Genomic DNA, 20,587 nt, shown 5'->3' with positions numbered 1-20,587 from the left:
CAACGGGTGTATAGGCACATGCAGGTATGCTTCTCGCAGATCGACAGATTGGAGATAGTCCCCTTGTCTGATGGACGCCAGGATTGAAGTGAGGGAATGCATCTTGAATCTGCGATACAAGATGTACTGATTGAGCCGTTTTAGATTCAAGATGCCCCTGTGGCCCCCCGATGACTTGGGCACCAGAAATAAGGTAGCGTAGAATCCAGTTCTCTCCTGGCCTTTTGGGACTGGCTCCACTGCGTTGATGGAGAGGAGGTGTGAGATTTCTGCTTCCATGAGTTCTCTCTGGACTTTGCAATGAGGAATGGGGCAGCGGCGAAAGGTGGTGGGTGGAAACGTATGGAACTCTAATCTCAAGCCGTGATGAATGGTTGTTAGGATCCAAGAGTCGGTAGTTGAGAGGCCCCATTGGAGGGAGAATTGCTGGAGCCGACCTCCAATGGTGCCTTGTAGCAACAAGTCATTTTCCCCTGCGTGGAGGTCGATAGGAGGAGCCTCGGACTGGACGCCTCGATTGGTATTGGCTCCGGCCCCTGTCTCGAAATGGCTGTCTCTCCGATGACCGGTCAGGTGCCTGGGAATAGGAGCGCTGGTAGTATGAGCCTCCTGAACCGGAAGATCGAAAGGACTGACGCGGAGCATAAGGCGCGTATCTCCGGTCAGAGCGGCGAAAGGAGGATGGTAACACTTTGCGTTTGTCTTTATCCTCTATCAAAATTGGATCCAGACAAGGACCAAACAGAGACGGAGCTGTAAAGGGCGCTGATGCCAATTTCCATTTGGCTTTGTTATCTGCACGCCAATTGCGCAGCCAGAAAAGGCGTCTGTTGGTAACTGTTGCAGCCATCGCTCTAGAAGCAAATTTTGTCGCCGTCAAAGAGGCATCTGCGGAATATTCCGTTGCTGCCACCAGCTTGTTAATATCCTGGTGCAGCCTGGTATCAGAAGGGGGAAGCCTCTCTTGCAGCTGGCGGAGCCATATCAGCGAGGCCCTATTGAAAAATGATGTAGCCGTGGCCGCTTTTATAGCCCAAGCCACCGCTTGGTGTGCCTTACGAAACCCCATCTCCATTTTGCGGTCCTCCGCCCTAAGGCCATCCACCACGTCCGCTGTCAGCAGAGAAGAAGTAGATAGGGCTGCGACCGGAGCGTCTACAGAAGGTACTGCAAGAAGCTCCTCTAGTTGTGACTCAGCAGAATAAAGGCGTTTGTCCAGGCCACTCGGAGCTGTCAGGGAACCTGGTTGGCCAAAAGCAAATTTAACAACGTTAGAAAATAAGGGAGGACATGGAATCAGATCCTGGTCTTGTGGAGACACTTGGAAAAGAGTATCGTGAGGGTGCTGCAGGTCAGCTGGTTTGTCTGCAGACCCTTCAGCAATACCAAATCCTGTAGCCATCTTAGCTTTATGCAATAAAGATTTGAAGACAGAAGGTCTAAACAAATTTGTGAAGGAGGGCTTCTCAGGGGGAAGATCCTCATCCTCTGAGAATTCGACATCCTCTGGACAAATTTCGCCCTCTTCAGACTCCTCTGAAGAAGATTGGACTGGTCGCTGTTTACTGGTACTAGGCACAGCCTCATTGTCAGGGACCTGGGTTTGAGAAGGCTGGCATGGAATATTGGATCTAGCCGTCTCGTGTTGCATGCCCGCTGCCAGGATCTTAGCCAGGGCATCCGATAACATGGCTTGAAAGTTCACAGGAGTGTCAGGAACCTCAGGGCGGAGCCCCGCCGCTGTAGGTGTAAAGGTAGCCTCTGGTATCCGCCTGCAGGCCAAGGATGCATCAGAATGGCTAGAAACATCTGGTAGTGACATTGATACCCCTCTGGAGCGGTGTAGATTTGAAGTTGTGAGCCCTGCTGATGGTTCTGCAGGGGCACCGGCTTGTAGGGTACCAGAAGGTTCTGTAAGGCCCTCAGAAGTGGCAACTTGTCTTGACAGAGCCGCCTGATGTTGTTGGGCCCTCTCGAACTGCTTTTCTAAAGCTTCATGGCGTCTCTGTTCCGCTTTATTGACATTAGCAGATTTAGAAGCCAAACCAGATTTATGTCTCCTGGACTTTGCTTTCTTCTTTCCTGCCTTGAGATGGGCGGCAGGGTAATTGCAGGCGCCCTCTGAGTCCGAAGACAAAGGTATGTCTGCCATGGTATATGAGGGCAGGGTACAGGGCGAGCAGAGTCACAAAGGGAACACAATAGTGCAACACCGAGGCCCCTTCAAGGGAATGCCCACAGTGAGGACTTCGCTTAGTAGGGGTTAACTTAGGCCCAGAAGACGCCGGGCTCAGAACCCAATGAGGCAGGCAGGCAAGTATTTAAGTGCAGCAAAAAAGGTCCCCCAAGGTCACTGCTTTTGATTTATTGTCCCTTTTTCCTCTTCTTTTTCTTTTTTTTTTTTTTTTTTTAAACTGCACTCAAAATGGCGGCCGCCACGCCGACAAAACTTGAAACAAAATGGCGGCCGGCCACAGACTGCGTCCCTGTGAGGCGTCCAGTTAAGCTCTGAGGGGAAGGAGGCTTGTAACTCACGCCCTGCTTGGATGCGTAGAAGTTCAAAACGCCGCCGAAGGTCTTCTCCCGGCAAGCGCTTGCTTCCGAAGCCGCTGTGCCCTCTTCGCGCCTCACAGCTGACTGAAGATCATCGGAGGCCGCCCGATTGCAAAGGCAGGCGCTCCGGCGCTGCTGAAGGTGTTGATTGATGCGACGGCAGCTTTACCGGCTCCCCGGTAGGCTAGCGCGTCGCCAGCAGCTAGTAAAGTGCGGATCCGCCCAGCCGGGTCGGAATCCGGCGTGCTGAAGCCCCGATCGGTGGGGAGATAGGCCGGACGGCTTGGAGCCCCAAGCTCGCCCTCAGCACACAGCACCAGAGGTTTCTTCACACAGAAACTCAAATTAGATGAAGAGAACAGGAAAAAAATAATAAAATAAAATAATAAAAGGGAAGGATTAAAATTCAATTGAAGAGCACTCAAATTGCCAAGTTCTCACAGCAACTGAGTGAGAAAGACTGATGCTGATTGGTGGAAGTGGGAGTGGCCTAACTAAGGGAAGTGATTAGCACTCAGTTCTGCCCAGCAACTAGGAGATACTACCCATCCATGGATTGGAGGAGCAGCGCAATGGAAAACAACCCACCACTGGTCCATTTCTTCTTTCATTGGATCTGGGGGTTTTAGCCACCTATATCCTTCCATGTATTCCAATCATGAGAGTCATCCCATCAACTTTAAGCAATTCCTACAATGGCACATTTACCCACCACTACAAGTTCTGCTTTTTTGTCCTCCTTATTCTTAGTGTATAGGTATCTGAACCATTTAATACTGTGCTCCTTAAGTTTACCTGCTATTATCCCAAAAATATCTATTCAGCAGGATCACACGTTACTTGTTTTATTCTTTCTTCCTTGTCATTTTATTTTTCTGAGTTAGCCTCTGCCTAATTCAGTGTGCCAAATACAATCTGTCTGAGTTCATTAAATTAATTAAAGCTATTCCTGGAGATTTTTTTTTTGACTAGGAGGAAAACTAAAATATTTTCAATAAAGGTTAATAAACTATATATCTTGATATCGACAGTTCACTAAGCCACTGGGCCTAGAGGGTCACAGTATCTAATATTCCACTTTAATCCCATCTAACAAATTCTATCAAGTCTAGCTAGAGATTCAGAGAATTACAGCCCAGGAATGTCTGGATGGCTCTTATGATTATTGCATCATTTTAAACATATTTTTTAAATAAAGGTATTGTAGTTCTCGCTTAACAAGCTGTCACTTAACGAATGTCCAAAGTTACAACAGATTTCAAAAAAGTTACTTACACTCCATCCTGAAAACTTCAACTGCTGCACCCATTGGAGGTCATGTGATTGATTTTCAGGTATTTGGCAACCAGCTCACATTTACAACCAGATGTAGCATCCTGCAATCAGAGCTTCTCAGTGGATTGGATTATATAAATTTGTCTAAATAATTCAGGACTGAAAAATATCTACAAAGGTATCTTTTATTTTCTCTGGTTTGTCTCTTATAATATGAGAATATTTGCAGTTGCTATAGAAGTATAGATTCTAGTTTTCTGATAATAAATATTCAAATATGAGAATCCTTTCTAAAACAAAAAGGACAAAAATAGTGCAGACAGTGTTCAGTGCAATACACTATTACAGAATACTTAATTCGCTTCATAAAATCAAGAATAGAAAACTCTAGCAATGAAGAGTTTAGGTGCCTTGCAAAAAATACATTTTAATTAGGCCCATTTATGACCCAGCATTGTCTTAAATATAGATTCGAAAATAATGTTCCAGCTAATGAATGAGAATTCTAAGCTAGGAATGCAATTAGTTCAATTTGCTATCTGCTGTTAATTGCAGTAATTATATTTATGATTTTATTGTAGAAAACATTTCACTTAATTATCAATATAAATAGTCTTATAAAATATTTATTATTTTTAGATTCTATAATACAGAGTTCTATTAAATATTTAAGCAACACAAATGGATGATCACTGCAGCAAGTTAGATATCCATGGCTGTATGCCAGAAATAGCACTTCAGGCATGAATTAATTCAGCAAAATTACTATGCACACCTCAGATGACAATAACTTAAAAAGAGGGATGTCTGTCTTTCCTATTCTTAATACATAAATACATTTAAGGCTTATGAAATTAACAATAAATGTTTTAAGAATTAAGAAAAATCCAATGTTCCAAAAAGCCATACTTTTTTTTTTTTAAAAAAAAGTACAATTAGCTGATCACTTGAATAAATGTTCCCCATAATATGTTCTCTATATAACTTTAACAAGTGTTCATCCTTTTCATTTTGATAACTTGCTCCTAAATTCAACTTCAAAGTTAACTATATCAGTAATAACTAGTGAATGCTATTCTTTACATATTAGACTGCTACAAGAGTCTAACAGCACAACTCTTTAGCACAAGTATTTCATCCACAATTTTCCATGAAAATGTATTCAGCATTTATAAAGATCTTAATAGTTCTGCTATTAAATGGTTTATAATTGTTCACCTAATAATTTGAAAGTTAATTTTAGAGGATATTACCCTTAATGTGTAACTCTCATATGTGATAATTATTTTTTTCATCAAAATATATGCTAAGGAGAAGACAGAAGAGTTTTTAAGGGTAGCACTAGAAAACCTCTATCAAGAAGCAACAATATTCACCTTACAATTTGCCTTCTATAGATAACAAACACAGGAATTATTCTCACAAACCAGACTGAGTCTGCCATCTAAAGATTATCAAGTGCAACATGCAGTGGTGGGTTGCTCCCGGTTGGGTCCGGTTCTATAGAACTGGTAGTAAAACCGGTGGGAGGCTCCGCCCACCCATCACAACATCATCATGGGTGATCTGCGCATGCGCAGAAGCGCGCGCACTCCCGCTGCAAACCGGTTATAAAGATAAGCAGAATCCACCCCTGGCAACATGCATTTCTCAACGCAACCCAAGCAAAAAAAAAAAACTACAAAACATATATAAAATTCATATCAAGTGCAAGAGATCTCTATTATACAACCAGAATATCAAGGGCAACATTCATGGAATTATTCTGACTCCAATGCTGCCCAGCAATTGATATTCAGTATTTGGAGGCAGAATTAAATATCACAATGGACCATTTTATTTCCTCATAAAATGAGGAACGCATCTCTTAGTTGATAATAGTTGGCAGGTATTACCAACTTCCTGTGGAAGAGAATTCCAAGATTAACCATGTATATGTAAACAAGTATTGTGTTTTGATTGTCTAAATCAGGGGTGTCAAACTCAAGGCCTGCGGGCCGGATCAGCCTGCAGGGTGCTTAGATCTGGCCCGCAGGGCTGCCCTGGAAACAGCAAAGGCCCACAGTGCCTCTGCCAGCGAAAACGGAGCTTGGGAGGGCCGCGAGCAGCTCTTGCGAGCTCCGTTTTCGCTGGCAGAGGATTACAGGAGGTCATCGCAGCCAAAAACAGGGCTTGGGCACCCATTTTCGCTGGCAGAGCACTCAGGCAACCATAGGAGCCCCCGACAGAGTGATGTCCAGCTGGCCATGCCTATGCCAGCCTCTCGAGGTCAAACACAACCGTGATGTGGCCCTCAATGAAATTGAGTGTGACACCCCAGATCTAAATTCTCCATCAATCTGCTTCATGTATGACCCTGTCACAACTTCTCATAGCCTACTTTGTCTGTCTCAGGTATATCTTTATAAATTTCAGCTACATTTATTTTTTTACTAATTAATACCCTCACACACACACCCTAAGTTTTGTAACTTATCCTCTAGGGAAGTTGCTGTTTTCACTCTCCTTCTCTCCAATTTTATAGTAATACTTTACAATATAACATTTAGAAGTGATTTCAATATTCTGACTGTTCCTGAGATCTTCATTTGAGACGTACTATATACATAGATCTATGAAATCCTAAATCATTCCAGAAGAAAAAGAAAGGCCACATCTTGCCATTTACAATTCAACTTAACTACTCATACATTAATATCAGTTTTCTACTGTATTCTCTATTTTAGATAAATGACATCTTTATTTTATGTCTGCTTAGAAGTAACCTGCATCAACTGACTTCTGCAGTGGAACCTCCCATTTTTCAATGAAATTGGTGGAAAAAGTCTCTGGGTCAGGATCCTGCTTAATTTGTGCTACAGAGTAATACTGAATTTTAGAGCAGAACTAGAAAATGACAAATTATAAATAGCCAATGCTTAATACTGATTTCAAAATGAGCATTCAATAATCAAAATGCTCCTGAAGAGGTCCATTTTTGGCTGTTGCTGAGAGAAACTGGGGGGGGGGAGGGAGGGAATTGTTTTCAATTCCAGAACAATTGAATTCCAGCAAGTACAGAACAGTTTTAGTGGATCACAAGCTTGACAAAATATAACTTTTTAAAATTATTGTGCCAAACATTCTATTTAAAGGCATTTTTATTTGTACACCCAAGTAGGTTCTTAAAAAGGAAGAACATGAGGCTGACCAGCTTCCAAAAATATGATTCGCAGTAAGAAACAATAATGCTTTTATAACATGTTTGACTGGAAAATGTGACTCAGAGTAGATAGATAAATAAATAGATTCAAAAGGTATTTAAAAGGTAGCCTTCCTTGATAAGTATGGAATAAAAGCAAGAACATTTTGTACTCAAACACAATATATCAAGAACAAAAATAACTCTTTACTCATCCATACATGCTTTGAATGCCAAACCCAAACCATTGTAATTTGTTTAATTGTACTTCATAAAAATATGCCTGCAGTGTTAAGTGGTGCACATTTAACATGAAATATAAGCCAATTAAAAGATATAATGGATTGAAAGACTGCATGTAGTAGATTTTCTCCTTAATAGGAAAAAGAAATTCTAGTCTCCATTCTAGTCTCTAGTCTTTGGACTCTAGTCTCCATTCCATAAAAAATGTAAGCTATTTTTCGAACAGTAAGCAGCTCTTGCTTATTTCAACAAGAATTATCTATTTTGCACTCTTGAGAAAAAGGAGTACAAGATTATCAGCATGTATGAATGCCATATTGTATGACCTATTCACGATATTTACAATTTATTTCTGTTTCCAAGTCAGTTTAAAAATTGAAGAATCTTGATGATAGCACAAAAGGGCAAACTCTAAATCTAACTTGGAGGGACAAAATTTTATCCCACAGGCAGTAGTTCTAGCTTTTGTTGTTGTTCAACCACTAAGTTGTGTCTGGCTCTTCATGATCCCATGGACCATACCACGCCAAGTTCCCCTGTCCTGCACTGTCTCCGGGAGTTTGTCCAAATTCATGTTCATTGCATCAGTTACACTATCTAACCATATCATCCTCTGTCATCCCCTTCTCCTTTTGCCTTCTATCTTTTCCAAACTCAAGGTCTTTCCCACTCCTCTCATTTCATGGCCAAAGTTTTTGAGCTTCAGCTTCAGTATCTGTCCTTCCAAAGAACAGTCAGAGTAGATTTCTTTTAGGATTGACTGATTTGATCTCCTTTCAGTCCAAGGGGCTCTCCTGGGTCTTCTCCAACACCACAATTCAAAAGCAGTATTTCTAGCAGCTGTACTATTAAGTTAGTTTTCAGACATTTAAATTTCAGACAGTGACAAAAATCTGCATTTTTACTCATCTGCCTATTCTTGCACCAATACAGGTTAAATAAGCCAGTATAAATGTTTAGTGAAAAGCTGCTGATTTACATATTTCTCCAGCAATAACTTTAATCAAACACATAATTGGCATTATCTCAAAATAAAATTATGCAATTCAAGCAGTAATGACCAGTTAAACATTGCTTTTGAAATCAAATTAGAAGCTACCTTGGCATTTAACTTCATTTACTGCAAAAATTCATAGCAATAAAAACCCCAAAGGAGCTAAAGATGAGGCAAGATTTTGTTATTGAGAATATCAGCTGGTAGCTTTCATAAGCAATGATCTTGGCAGGCTCCAAATACTTGTTAAAATCCTACTGCCAAAACCAAGGGGAGGTAATATTATTTTTCCATAATTGTCAGTCAGAGCAATGTCTATTCCTGAATATTATAAGTTCCATACTGCTTTAGTTACAGCTTGTATAAGCTACAGTTTTTTACATAAATGTTCTTATTTATGATGAAACTTCAGCACAAAAAGTACAAATGATTGTGAAAGAAAAACTGTATACCTATTTTTTCTTCTGTTCAACAGTGTCTGATTCTCAGAAACTGCTTGAACAAATTCCTGTAATTTTCTTTGCAAGGTCTTTCAGAAGTAGTTTGCCATTGGTTCGTTCATAGGTGTGAAAGAAAGTGCCAAGCTCAAGGTCACCCACACTGGCTTTTGTGCCTAAGGCAGGACTAAAACTCACAATTTCCCAGTTTTTAGCTTGATGCCTTAACCGCTACACCAAACTGCTTCTGTACCTATGTATCTGGGCTAATCCATAGTTCAGATTCAGTTCCATGCTAGTGATTCAGAGCATACAAGGGATCAAACAAGCAGCCATATTTTTCTCTTCCTTAAAGCGGCTTTGAGGAATTATAGATAAATGCTATCATGTTCCTGTGCCAAAGCTTTCTTTGGAACCTAATTCAAAATATCACACAGTCCAAATACATATTACAAATTGTGCATAACAATCCACAGAACTTTCTTCAATCCATATAGCAATGATTTAATGAGCATTTCTTTCAGCTAAATCAAATATTGCTCACTGCTGTATAGAAGAAGACACATGCATATCTGGCAGCAAAACCTAATACTCTTACATTTGTGTACATACATATACACACTAAACTTGTTCACATATACTTTTTTGCTAAGCTTGTTCACATACGATTTCACACACACACAAAAAAGCAGTATAATAGTATATACAAATACTCAGTGCTTGTCCTTTCATGAATGCCTATTCCCTCTGGAAATAAAAGTTGAGATACTATCTAATTAAGTCCTCCTATAGATTGAAATTTTTTCATCAGCAAAAAGGAGATGGGGGTATCTAATTAAGTTGTCCATTCCCTCCCCCAGGCATCAAAGCTTCTAAGTTCTGCTCTGGAGAACTGCAGAACCCTCTAGAATCAATCTGAGAAAAAGTGCAGAATAGTGCAGAGGAGAAATGAGATGAAAATCTTGTCCCATAAGCAAAAGACTACTCACACTACATAGTTTTTCACCCTTCGTAAGATGAAGAGGTAAGAAATCTGCTCTTTAAATCTGAAATACCTCCTAGCATATCAAAACTACTTATCTAACTATATTCCCAAATCACAATGAAGACTTCATAGACTATATAATTTATTATGCAGCCTATGTCCGCGATGGCGAACCTATGGCAAGCGTCCCACAGGTGGCATGCATAGCCATATCAGTGGGCTCAGCTCCAGCGCACATGCGCACGCCAGCCAGCTGATTTTCAGGCCTTCTGGGCCCACCAGAAGTAGGGAAACAGGCTGTTTCCTGCCTCCGTAGGGCCTCGGGGGGGGGAGGCCCATTTTTCTCTCTCACCTGACTCCAGAGCCTTTCTGGGAGTCTGGGGAGGGCAAAAAAGGCCTTCCCTACCCCCTTGGAGGCCCTCTGGAGGCCAGAAATGGCCCATTTGCGGCCTCCAGAGCAGGGCCTCTGGGGGAGGTGGGGAAGGCCATTTTCGCCCTCCCCAGATTCCTAGAGAGGCTTTGGGGGCTGGGGACAGCAAAAAATGGGCCTTCCGGTCCCACCGGAAGTTGGCAAATGGGCCGTTTCTGGCTTCCGGAGGGGTAGGGAAGGCCATTTTCACCCTCCCTAGACTCCTAGAAAGGCTCTGGAGCCAGGTGAGAGAGAAAAACAGGCCTACCAAGCCATCGCGTGCCAGGAGCGGGGCGGGTCGTGTGTGCATGCGCGGGGGCGGGGTGCATAGAATTATGGGTCTGGGCACACATGCGCACGACCCGCGATGGCAAAAAGATTAGCCATCACTGGCCTATGTAATTAATCAATTAAACCACTTTAAGGGCTAGAATAATAAACATATATTTTAGTCCATTTCTGTTCAAAGCAGATGAGATGATTTATAGAAGATTCTGGAATTGTAAAGCATCCTGTGCTAATTACTTTTACTCAAGATTACTTCGCTCTAAGAGCTTGATGATCAAAACTCTGCAACAGGTATTGTTCAGAAAGAAATCAGTATTTCATCTTCGAAGACCTCTTATACAGTATCGCTAAGAGTATGCCCCTTTTATCCATCTTTCAGAACGTTGCACTTTCCCCATGAAATGAAGTAAAAAGTCTTAGCACTTTCTAAAACTTTCTCTTTTAACTACAGTAAATAGTGTACAATAATTGGCATTCAATTTCTTCATGCATCCCCCAGATGGTCCAATTAGAGAAATATAGCCCTTTCCCCATATATAGAAGAACAATATTTTGTATGTGGAAAAAATACAACTCTTCTAAAAATATATTATCCATTGCTTAGCAAGAGTGCAATTACAATCTACTGCAGTTCAGAATTCCTATCACTGTGTAAAGTATCAGTAATCAGATGTGTTTGAAATAATTCATGGCATGCAATATATCTTTCCTTTATTTGGGGTTTTTTTTTAGTTTTACATTTTTAAGTATTTATAAATTATGTACTAGCCTTTTTTAAAAGTTGGAAAATATTTCTACAAACAGCTCTGCAAAAAAATTTACTGAAAGCTGTTTAATATTTTTAAACGTATCAACTCCAAAAGAACCATAATATTTTTTGATATTTGAAATTTGATCAAAAATTTTGATATTTTATCTTAGTTGATATATGAAAAATGCAATCCTCTGCTAGCTGGCTCTATCGATCTATCTATCTATCTATCCATCCATCCATCCATCCATCCATCCATCCATCCATCCATCCATATCTATCTCACTTCAGCCTTCTATTCCATGTGAACTAGATATTAAACTATTGCTTTTAAATGTGGCACTGCAAAACAGTTGCAGAAAGGGTAAAATACGGTTGCAGACAACATGAATTAAATTTACCATCTGGAGAAGTTCTTATTAAAGCAAGCATTGCTAAGCAACAAAATTCTAATTAACTCATATTGGTGGGTATGAAAGTACTGATAGAATTATATAATACAAGACAAATTCTTAAATACTGAACTATTGCATAATTGTGATGCAGTATTGGGAGTTAACTGATGCTGTAGTGGGAGATACAAGGACTAAAATTATCAATACCATTTGATGTATGAATCAGGCCACTCATCCATCTAAATTCTGCATTATACAGGTGAAACTCGAAAAATTAGAATATCGTGCAAAAGTTCATTTATTTCAGTAATGCAACTTAAAAGGTAAAACCAATATATGAGATAGACTCATTACATGCAAAGCGAGATAGTTCAAGTCTTGATTTGTCATACTTTTGATGATTATGGCTTACAGCTCATGAAAACCCCAAATTCACAATCTCAGAAAATTAGAATATTGTTAAAAGGTTCCATATTCTAGGCTCAAAGTGTCCCACTCTAATCAGCCATAACACCTGCAAAGGTGTTACCTGAGCCTTTAAATGGTCTCTCAGTCTGGTTCAATAGGAATCACAATCATGGGAAACACTGCTGACCTGACAGTTGTGCAGAAAACCATCATTGACACCCTCTGTAAGGAGGGAAAGCCTCAAAAGGTAATTGCAAAAGAAGTTGGATGTTCCCAAAGTGCTGTATCAAAGCACATTAATATTAAGTTATGAGGAAGGGAAAAGTGTGGAATAAAAAGGTGCACAAGCAGCAGGGATGACCGCAGCCTGGAGAAGACTGTCAGGAAAAGGCCATTCAAAAGTGTTGGGGACTTTCACAAGGAGTGGAGTGAGGCTGGAGTCAGTGCATCAAGAGCCACCACACACAGACAGATCCTGGACATGGGCTTCAAATGTCGTATTCCTCTTGTCAAGCCGCTCCTGAACAACAAACAACGTCAGAAGTGTCTTACCTGGGCTAAAGAAAAAAAGAACTGGTCTGTTGCTCAGTGGTCCAAAGTCCTCTTTTCTGATGAGAGCAACTTTTGCATCTCATCTGGAAACCAAGGACCCAGAGTCTGGAGGAAGAATGGAGAGGCACACACTGCAAGATGCTTGAAGTCCAGTGTGAAGTTTCCACAGTCTGTGTTGATTTGGGGAGCCGTGTCATCTGCTGGTGTTGGTCCACTGTGCTTCATTAAGTCCAGGGTCAACGCAGCCATCTACCAGGAGATTTTGGAGCACTTCATGCTTCCTTCCGCAGATGAGCTTTATGAGGATGCTGACTTCATTTTCCAGCAGGACTTGGCACCTGCCCACACTGCCAAAAGTACCAAAACCTGGTTCAATGACCATGGGATTACTGTGCTTGATTGGCCAGCAAACTCACCTGACCTGAACCCCATAGAGAATCTATGGGGCATTGCCAAGAGAAAAATGAGAGACATGAGACTGAACAATGCAGAAGAGCTGAAGGCCGCTATTGAAGCATCCTGGTCTTCCATAACACCTCAGCGGTGCCACAGGCTGATAGCATCCATGCCACACTGCATTGAGGCAGTAATTGATGCAAAAGGGGCCCAAACCAAGTACTGAGTACATATGCATGCTTATACTTTTCAGAGGTCCGATATTGTTCTATGTACAATCCTTGTTTTATTGATTTCATGTAATATTCTAATTTTCTGAGATTGTGAATTTGGGGTTTTCATGAGCTGTAAGCCATAATCATCAAGGCTTGAACTATCTCGCTTTGCATATAATGAGTCTATCTCATATATTAGTTTCACCTTTTAAGTTGCATTACTGAAATAAATGAACTTTTGCACGATATTCTAATTTTTCGAGTTTCACCTGTAAATGCTGACTAGCAGTAGCTTTTACAGCATTTCAGGACTTTTCTCTGAATTCTACGTTGGAAATACCAAGGATATTCTGTATGCTAGTCATTTACTCTACCAGTAACTTATGACATTTGTGACCATAACAATAACTTGAATCAAACAATTTACTATTATATATTGCAAACTGATAAACAAGATTTCTAGTGCAATCAACCAAACATCCAATAAGGAAATATGAAACTAATAAAATAATTGTATACCAAGAGAATGGTCTCTGTTGTAGTAGAGTAGGCAGTATATATGCATAATATAAGGAAATGAAAGTTAATGGAAGTGGTTATAGTGAAAAAAAAGATCTTTCAAATAGTATGTTGAAGAATAACAATATCAAGTAATTATTAGCATAATGCAAATGGAAAATTAAAAGTATTACATTGGTCAAGAAACCAAGGTATTCCTTAGCAAATTTATAAAGCAACTAAAATTTTCAAACTATAGCATAAAATTAACTTCCAGAATTTCTAGAGCAATTAGAAATTTTTACAGTACATGACTGAAACTGTCAACAAAATAATATTAATTTTTCAAATTTTATTTAAAAAAAACCCCTGATTCCAATAAAGCACAATGAACTAATAGGTTTAAAAAGACCTTTGTGAAAACAAAGTTGAAGTTTTGGATAAAAGAGAAGCTCAAATAGAATGCCGATGCAATATTACACAACAAACTTCAAGCAATAACAGTTTTCCTTCCTCTCCTCATTTATGTGTCCTTGAAAACTGCTTTAGAGGGTCCCCAGATCCCCTGGAGCAGATTGGAAGGGAAATTCATCTGCTGGCACAGTTCAGCTTGCTGGCAGAATATCATTGGATACAATTCAAGGTTCTCCCCAAGTCTATATTTGCACTGAAACAAAAACAAATGTTTATTACCAGTATCAATCCATAGAGAAGTTTAGACAATTAAGGATCAGGAAGAGACTATTCAGTTGAATATATTTATCATTTTTATTTACTTCAACCAGAAAGAAGTTCTTTTCTCCAGAAACAAATGTCTCGACCCACTTAAGCAAATAAGCATAAATCACTGACTATTGTTTTGAAAGATGTATTATTTTGGGAAGAAAAAAAATCTGAATTCTATACATTTCATATATCACAGGTGGTTTCAGAAGTATTTTGCCTGGGACTCCTACCTCTACCCATTTTGCAGTGATGTGAGGCCCTCACTTATACTCTGTATATTCCTGGATTTCTGAAGGCAAATGGAACTTTTTAGTAACATCGTCGATTTTGGGGGGAAAATAGATGTGACAGAAAAGAAGTGAAAAATACCATAGAGAATGTAGAACAACCGCAGGAAGAGAAAGGATGACTCCCATATGAAAAACTATAAAACAGATTAATCGCCAAGCAAAATAAACAGAATGTGAATATAGGTAGTCCTCATTGAATTATCATTATCAGCAACCATTCAAACTTACAACAGTGAATGAGGGGAACGTATAACAGATTCTCATAGTTGTGGTCATCTCAGAGTCTGCGCTTGGCAATCAGCTGGCAATTATGACATTGCAGCATTCCACCGTCACATCTTCACCATTTGTGACCTTCACTGCAACAAGTAAAATCAAAGGGGAAGCCTGGAGAAGGTTCAACGATCACATGACTGTGAGACTGCATCACATGACTCCTGCAACCACACAGGAGTCACCTAACAACAACAATTAGGACTGCTGCAACTGCCCTGATCAATTAATAAGTCATGTGATGTTGCACATTATGACTGCATTGCTTAGTGACAGAGTTGCTATCCCCAATTACCATTGTTAAGTAAGTTCCTTGTATAGGAAGATGTGAAGTCCACTTAGAACAAAGTAAGAATTTTGTTCAAGTTTGTGAAGTTACACTAATGGGAAGCATGAAAAATGATCCTTGGCAGTATTATAAAGTAGAGAGGCTGCATATAAGAGGAGAAATAGCTGGTAGTCACCTTTAAAATCCTTCATGGTTTGGGACCAGATTATTTATGTGGTTTCTTCCCCATCTGTTTCTACCAATCTTATCCAATCCTGCAGGATGGGAGTGCTATGAAAATTGTTCGTTAAAAAGTGTCAGCTGGTAGAGTGCAAAAGGAGAGCTCTTTCTGCCATGACGCCTGTCCTTTGGAATATCACACTTCCTTAAGACGCTGAAACCTTGGCTCAGTGCCCCAGCCAAGGCCCCTAGGAATGTAATAAAGCCCATCTCCTGGTTATGTTAATAGTTGTTTTATGAGTCTTGGCTGCCATGTGTTCTTATTTTCTCTACTGCATGTGTTTTATCTATTTTTATTGTAAACTGGGCAGCTTTTGAAATTAAATAGATGATAGACAGACAGACACAGACAGACAGACAGAAAGAGGCAGGCAGACAGGTAGGCAGGCAGGCAGGTAGGCAGGCAGTCAGACATAAAAGGATACACTGATTTTGTAATATGCATAAACCAATGATATTTGATGAAATGATGAAATGAAAGTAATTATGGTTGAGAAAGACAACACAGACAAGAGAAAACTATTAAAAGGAGGTAGAAAAATGTATTTTATTATTATAAAGTTATAATATAAGATTATTTTATTTGATTGTATAATGTGTATACAGGGAAAATAATAGTAGAAAAGATCATAGTAAAAAAAAGGAACAGTTAAAATTAAAGATCAATCCTTACTGTCCTTTGGAAGGACAGATACTGAAGCTGAGGCTCAAATATTTTGGCTACCAAATTAGAAGAGAGGACTAGTTGGAAAAGAGTCCTTTCCCTAAGGCTGCGAAAGATTGAAGGCAAAAGGAGAAGAGGGCAGCAGAGGGTGAACTGGTTAAATAATGTCATCAACACAATGAACATGAATTTGGACCAACTCTGGGAGACAGTGGAGCAAAGAGGGTCTTGATCCATGGAGTCACAAAGAGGCGTACCGACTTAGTGACTGAACAACAGCAAAATTAAGTTAAAGAAGGCTAAGAAAATGCAGAATGCTTTTATGTCTTTTATTGAAATAATATCTGATAAAACCAGTTTTCTAATACTATTAGATAATATAATATAGTTTAAATATTTAGAATAGTTCAAATAGCGAGACAATATTCACCTGTATTTCCAGGTAAAGACATTTCATTAATATAAAGATAGAAAATTTTATGCAATATACAACACATGTATTTATTTCTGTCTATTTCACTCATATTTTGGAATTTTCTAGTAAGATATATGCAACCTTTTTACAAATGTGGTTATTACTTATACTTAAACAAGTTTTAATTTCTATTTCTCTCATCTGAAATCATGTGTAAGTACAAAGTGAAAATTGTGGAAAATAATCTATATACTACAGAGAGACAGAGAGAGAACAGAAAGAGAACTCATAGTCACCATATGTATCTGCTGCTCTATCACAGAAATACACATATGATGATACTAGATCTAAACATAAATTCTCAGAGGTTTCACATATGGAGCTATGCAGAGAATGATATAGTTACACCAAGATAGCTGAAATTCATATCTACTTTTTCATGCAAACTCTAACATACTTTATCTTATCTCTGACCCAGTAAACAATCTGCACAATTCCATTATATTATTAAAACTAACTACATACCAGCCAGGTAACAGCTAAGTCTGGAGTTCTTCTGTCTTTACAAGACTATTGGATATTGCACACAAAGAAGAATTATTGATTCAAACTAATGCAAGTCTACTTTACATATATTATACAAACAGGTTTATATAAATATAACTGTATTTATGAACCAAAGCATTTTTCATAAGTAGAAAATTACTGGATCTGAAAATAAGCACACAATTTGGAGATAATCTTCTACCCAATATTTAGATCCATAATGTTGAAGGTAACATATCCACATTTGAATTTCATTAGCAATTTTCTTTAAAAATTAATTCTTATAAATGCTAATTAAATAGCATCCTAAGAAAAATAAAGCCATGTAGTCTAAGAGAATAAGAACAAGAAATTAAAATGGAACTACTCTGCACGATGACATGCCTGTGATTTTTGTCTGATTTAACTAGATTTAGTTTTCTCTGATTTAACTTGAATGAGAATCCATGTCATTACGTGGGAGAGGCAATGAGCAAAACAATCAAAGGAAGCCATGCCACAAAATGGTCCAATGAACTTGAAGTAGGGAACTGCCAATGTACAAAAACATCTACCACATCCAAAAGATATCAATGGTCTGTTAGAACAAGGAAATTCAGTTAATAAAACCACAAAAGAAAACAAAGTCACAAACTTTATCAACAATTTCTAATTCTCTGTAATTTCTTATAACCTCTGTTAGAAATACAGAGGTGGAAAAGTGAACAGTTTGCAAAACATGAGGCAAACAATAAAAAACTATTATTACTAATAAAAGTGGTCTGAATAAAAAAAATAATCCCCATGAAACTAGTTCCAATACTTTTTAGTAGTTCTTTTAAGCATGATTAGGTGCTCTTGAAACTGAAAAGAAGTTTAACACTTCCAAAACTTGGTCTTTTACCTAAACTGGACTAAAATTTACAAATTTGTTTATACACTCAAATAGTTTTAAGTCCTTATCCTAGTGTTACAGATTCCACAGTTTGGGAATTGCACTTTACCATAACCATAATAGATGAATATTTTGCAGAAATATTTCATGGTAATTGTGTCACCCAAGCATATTTACAATAAAAGTCTGTGATTTATATGCAGCAATTCATCTGATTTGAATCTCTGCGTTGTTACTACTTAAAAACACAAAACTGCATAGGAATGGTTTTCAAAAATAATAAACACAGAGGGATCTTTCTCCCTTTTGACAAAACAAATCACAGAAACAAATTCAGGTAAGAATTGGAATCTTCTCTTGCAGTCTTTTTCTCTGCAAAATAAAACAGGTAAGGAAAAGAACTAGGAGGAGAGATCGCAGAGCACTCCTTACACCGTCGGTAACTTTACAAACACGATCCCCAACGCCTATTGAAAAGTAACGTCATGTTATGCAGAGAGAGAGAGAGAGAGAGAGAGAGAGAGAGAGAGAGAGAGAGAGAGGGTCACCAATCTATGTGATTTTAAAATATTAAAAGCCTTCGGGAGCATTCCCAAAACCAAGCACGTACTCCACGGCCACACAAATAAGGGTTTGGATCTTGCAATAAAGTGCAGCTATTCTGTAGACAGGGGTTAACTTCTGCGAAGGTAACAGCGGCAAGACGGGAAATGGAAGAACATGGCCCCTATGCGCTACATGGAAAGGACTCCTTCCATGCTTTAAAAAGGGAGTATCTGATAGCCGACCATCCTTACACACCAGCGCAAAGCTTCATGCAAACCCCGTTACTCAGTAGACAATGGCAGCATATTCCGAGACGAGGAAGTGCTCGGACAATAATAACTGCATCTAGCGGCTTGCAGCCAAACGACCATCACCAACCACTTCGCTATCCATCACTGAAGACTTGCTTCCCGCCTCCCGCATCCGTGATTTACCGACCCGGCTCTGCAGGCGGGTTTCTTACCTCGCTCCGCCTGGACCCGCTGGCAAAGGACTAAAAGCACGCCAAGCAGCATGACAGCCTTAAAGAGGGATCCTCTGGCGGCCGGGCCGGCCTCGATACTCCTCCGATCAGGGCATGGCGGGGGTGGCGGCGGCAGCGGCAGCGGCGAGAGCATCGGTAGACTACAGCCAGCGCTGGCCGCCCAAGCCCTCGAGATGCCCGCTGCAAGGACTCCCTGAAGGCATTCAGGAGGCTCACACTTGGCGGCGGCGGCACCTACCGCCACCGCCGCCGCATCGTCCCCGAGAGCCATTGGTGGGCCGGCTCGGCTTGCACATTCCCGTCGAGGGTCCGGCGCCTGCCTGGGTCTCCTGTCACGGTGCGCGGGTTCCCATAGCCGCGCGCCTCCGCCAGGCCAGACAGGGCAAGGCAGGAGCAAGCGGCGAGCCGTCCTTTGCCTTAACAGCAGCAGGTGTGGAGGGGCTGCTGCGAGAGCCTCCCGGTGCAGCAAGCCGCCCGTCGCCAGGCCCTTCCCGCCCTAACCCTGGGCGCGGGTTTGGGGCGGGGGGGGGGACGGACGGACGGACGCCTCAGGCTGGTAACGGGTGCCGAACGGACGGGGAGTTGTGATAGCGGCGCTGAAACGGCGCTTCATCGACAAAAGAATCACGTAGCAACCCTCCGCCCCTCCTTTGCTCCGGAGTCGCAAGAGATGGCGGCGCTCCCAAGCCGAGGGGGACCTCTTCTGGGCTCTCGAGGCCTCACCGGGGAGAAGTTTCGGGCGCGGGGACCACGGCACGATCCCAGAGGCCTCTTCGATCCCGGTGGAGGCTCGCGCGTCCCTGATTCCTCCTTCTCTCTCTCTCTCTCTCTCTCTCTCTCTCTCGAGCCGCGAATTCGTAAAAGCAAGCAGGCCGTGCAAAAAGCCCTTCGGGCTAAAAGCCGCCTTCTCCCATTGGTTAGGGTTGTCATTCGTCGCTCCAACTTTTAAAAATGAGTATTGTGCCGTGTGGCCTAATGGAGTTCATATAGGTCTCAGGAAAGGAATCCTTCACAGAAGCCATATTTATATACCGACCGATTCGTGCTGTTGCTTTTCAGAGCGAGCAAATGTCACGCAAAGGAGAAACAGCATAGTGACTCAAAGAAATGAAAACGCAAGATAGGAGAAACCATCTCCGTAGACTTTTACTGGTTCCTCGCTACTGTATTAAAACCACATGAATTCAGGATTAATCACCATTTGCACATTTTAACATTTCTCCATCTTTTTTCTTCTACCAAGGTACATACATTCACTAGCACTGAAGTGTATATAACTTGCAAGCGCTCGCTCCCTATGCAAGTCTTTGCATTACAAAATCTAAGATTTGCTGCAGATGATTTGAATTCTTAGTCAACATCCTACATCTTAGCAACCTCTGTATGCAAAATTATATATTCATCTACATCCCCAACAAACAGGCAGGTAATATCTGCACAAGCATTCCAGATATTTTCATCTACAAATACATTGAACTGCTAAGTATATGTCATATACCTTATTGAAGTGTTTGCTAACCATTTCAGTTATTCTAATGCTTAAATTCCATTATCTATTTAAAATATTCTCATATTCAATTTCCATCATATTCAGTACTTTTTTTCACAGCAACCAACCTTCATATTTGTACAAGACTAATTTTATCTTACACTTTTTCTAATTCAACAAATACATAATACA

General features: G+C 40.4%; 1 protein-coding gene across 6 annotated transcripts in view; it reads right to left on the bottom strand.

Moving 5' to 3' along the window:
* Positions 1 to 19,964, bottom strand: part of KIAA1549L (KIAA1549 like) — a 191,876-nt gene extending 171,912 nt beyond the window's left edge. For 2 of the 6 annotated variants that reach the window (XM_087878297.1, XM_087878301.1), the window contains exon 1: positions 18,886 to 19,964. In XM_087878297.1, the coding sequence (XP_087734423.1) occupies positions 18,886 to 19,177 (292 nt within the window). In that variant the 5' untranslated portion in view covers positions 19,178 to 19,964. The remainder of the gene's footprint in view (positions 1 to 18,885) is intronic. The other 4 variants (XM_060687668.2, XM_060687670.2, XM_087878307.1 and 1 more) reach the window with 3 other exon arrangements.
* Positions 19,965 to 20,587: the final 623 nt, after the last annotated feature.

This window comes from Pantherophis guttatus, chromosome 1, assembly GCF_059756535.1.
Source record: "Pantherophis guttatus breed Tessera chromosome 1, ASM5975653v1, whole genome shotgun sequence".
NCBI lineage: Eukaryota > Metazoa > Chordata > Lepidosauria > Squamata > Colubridae > Pantherophis > Pantherophis guttatus.
This window is presented reverse-complemented; position numbering and strand designations above follow the sequence as displayed.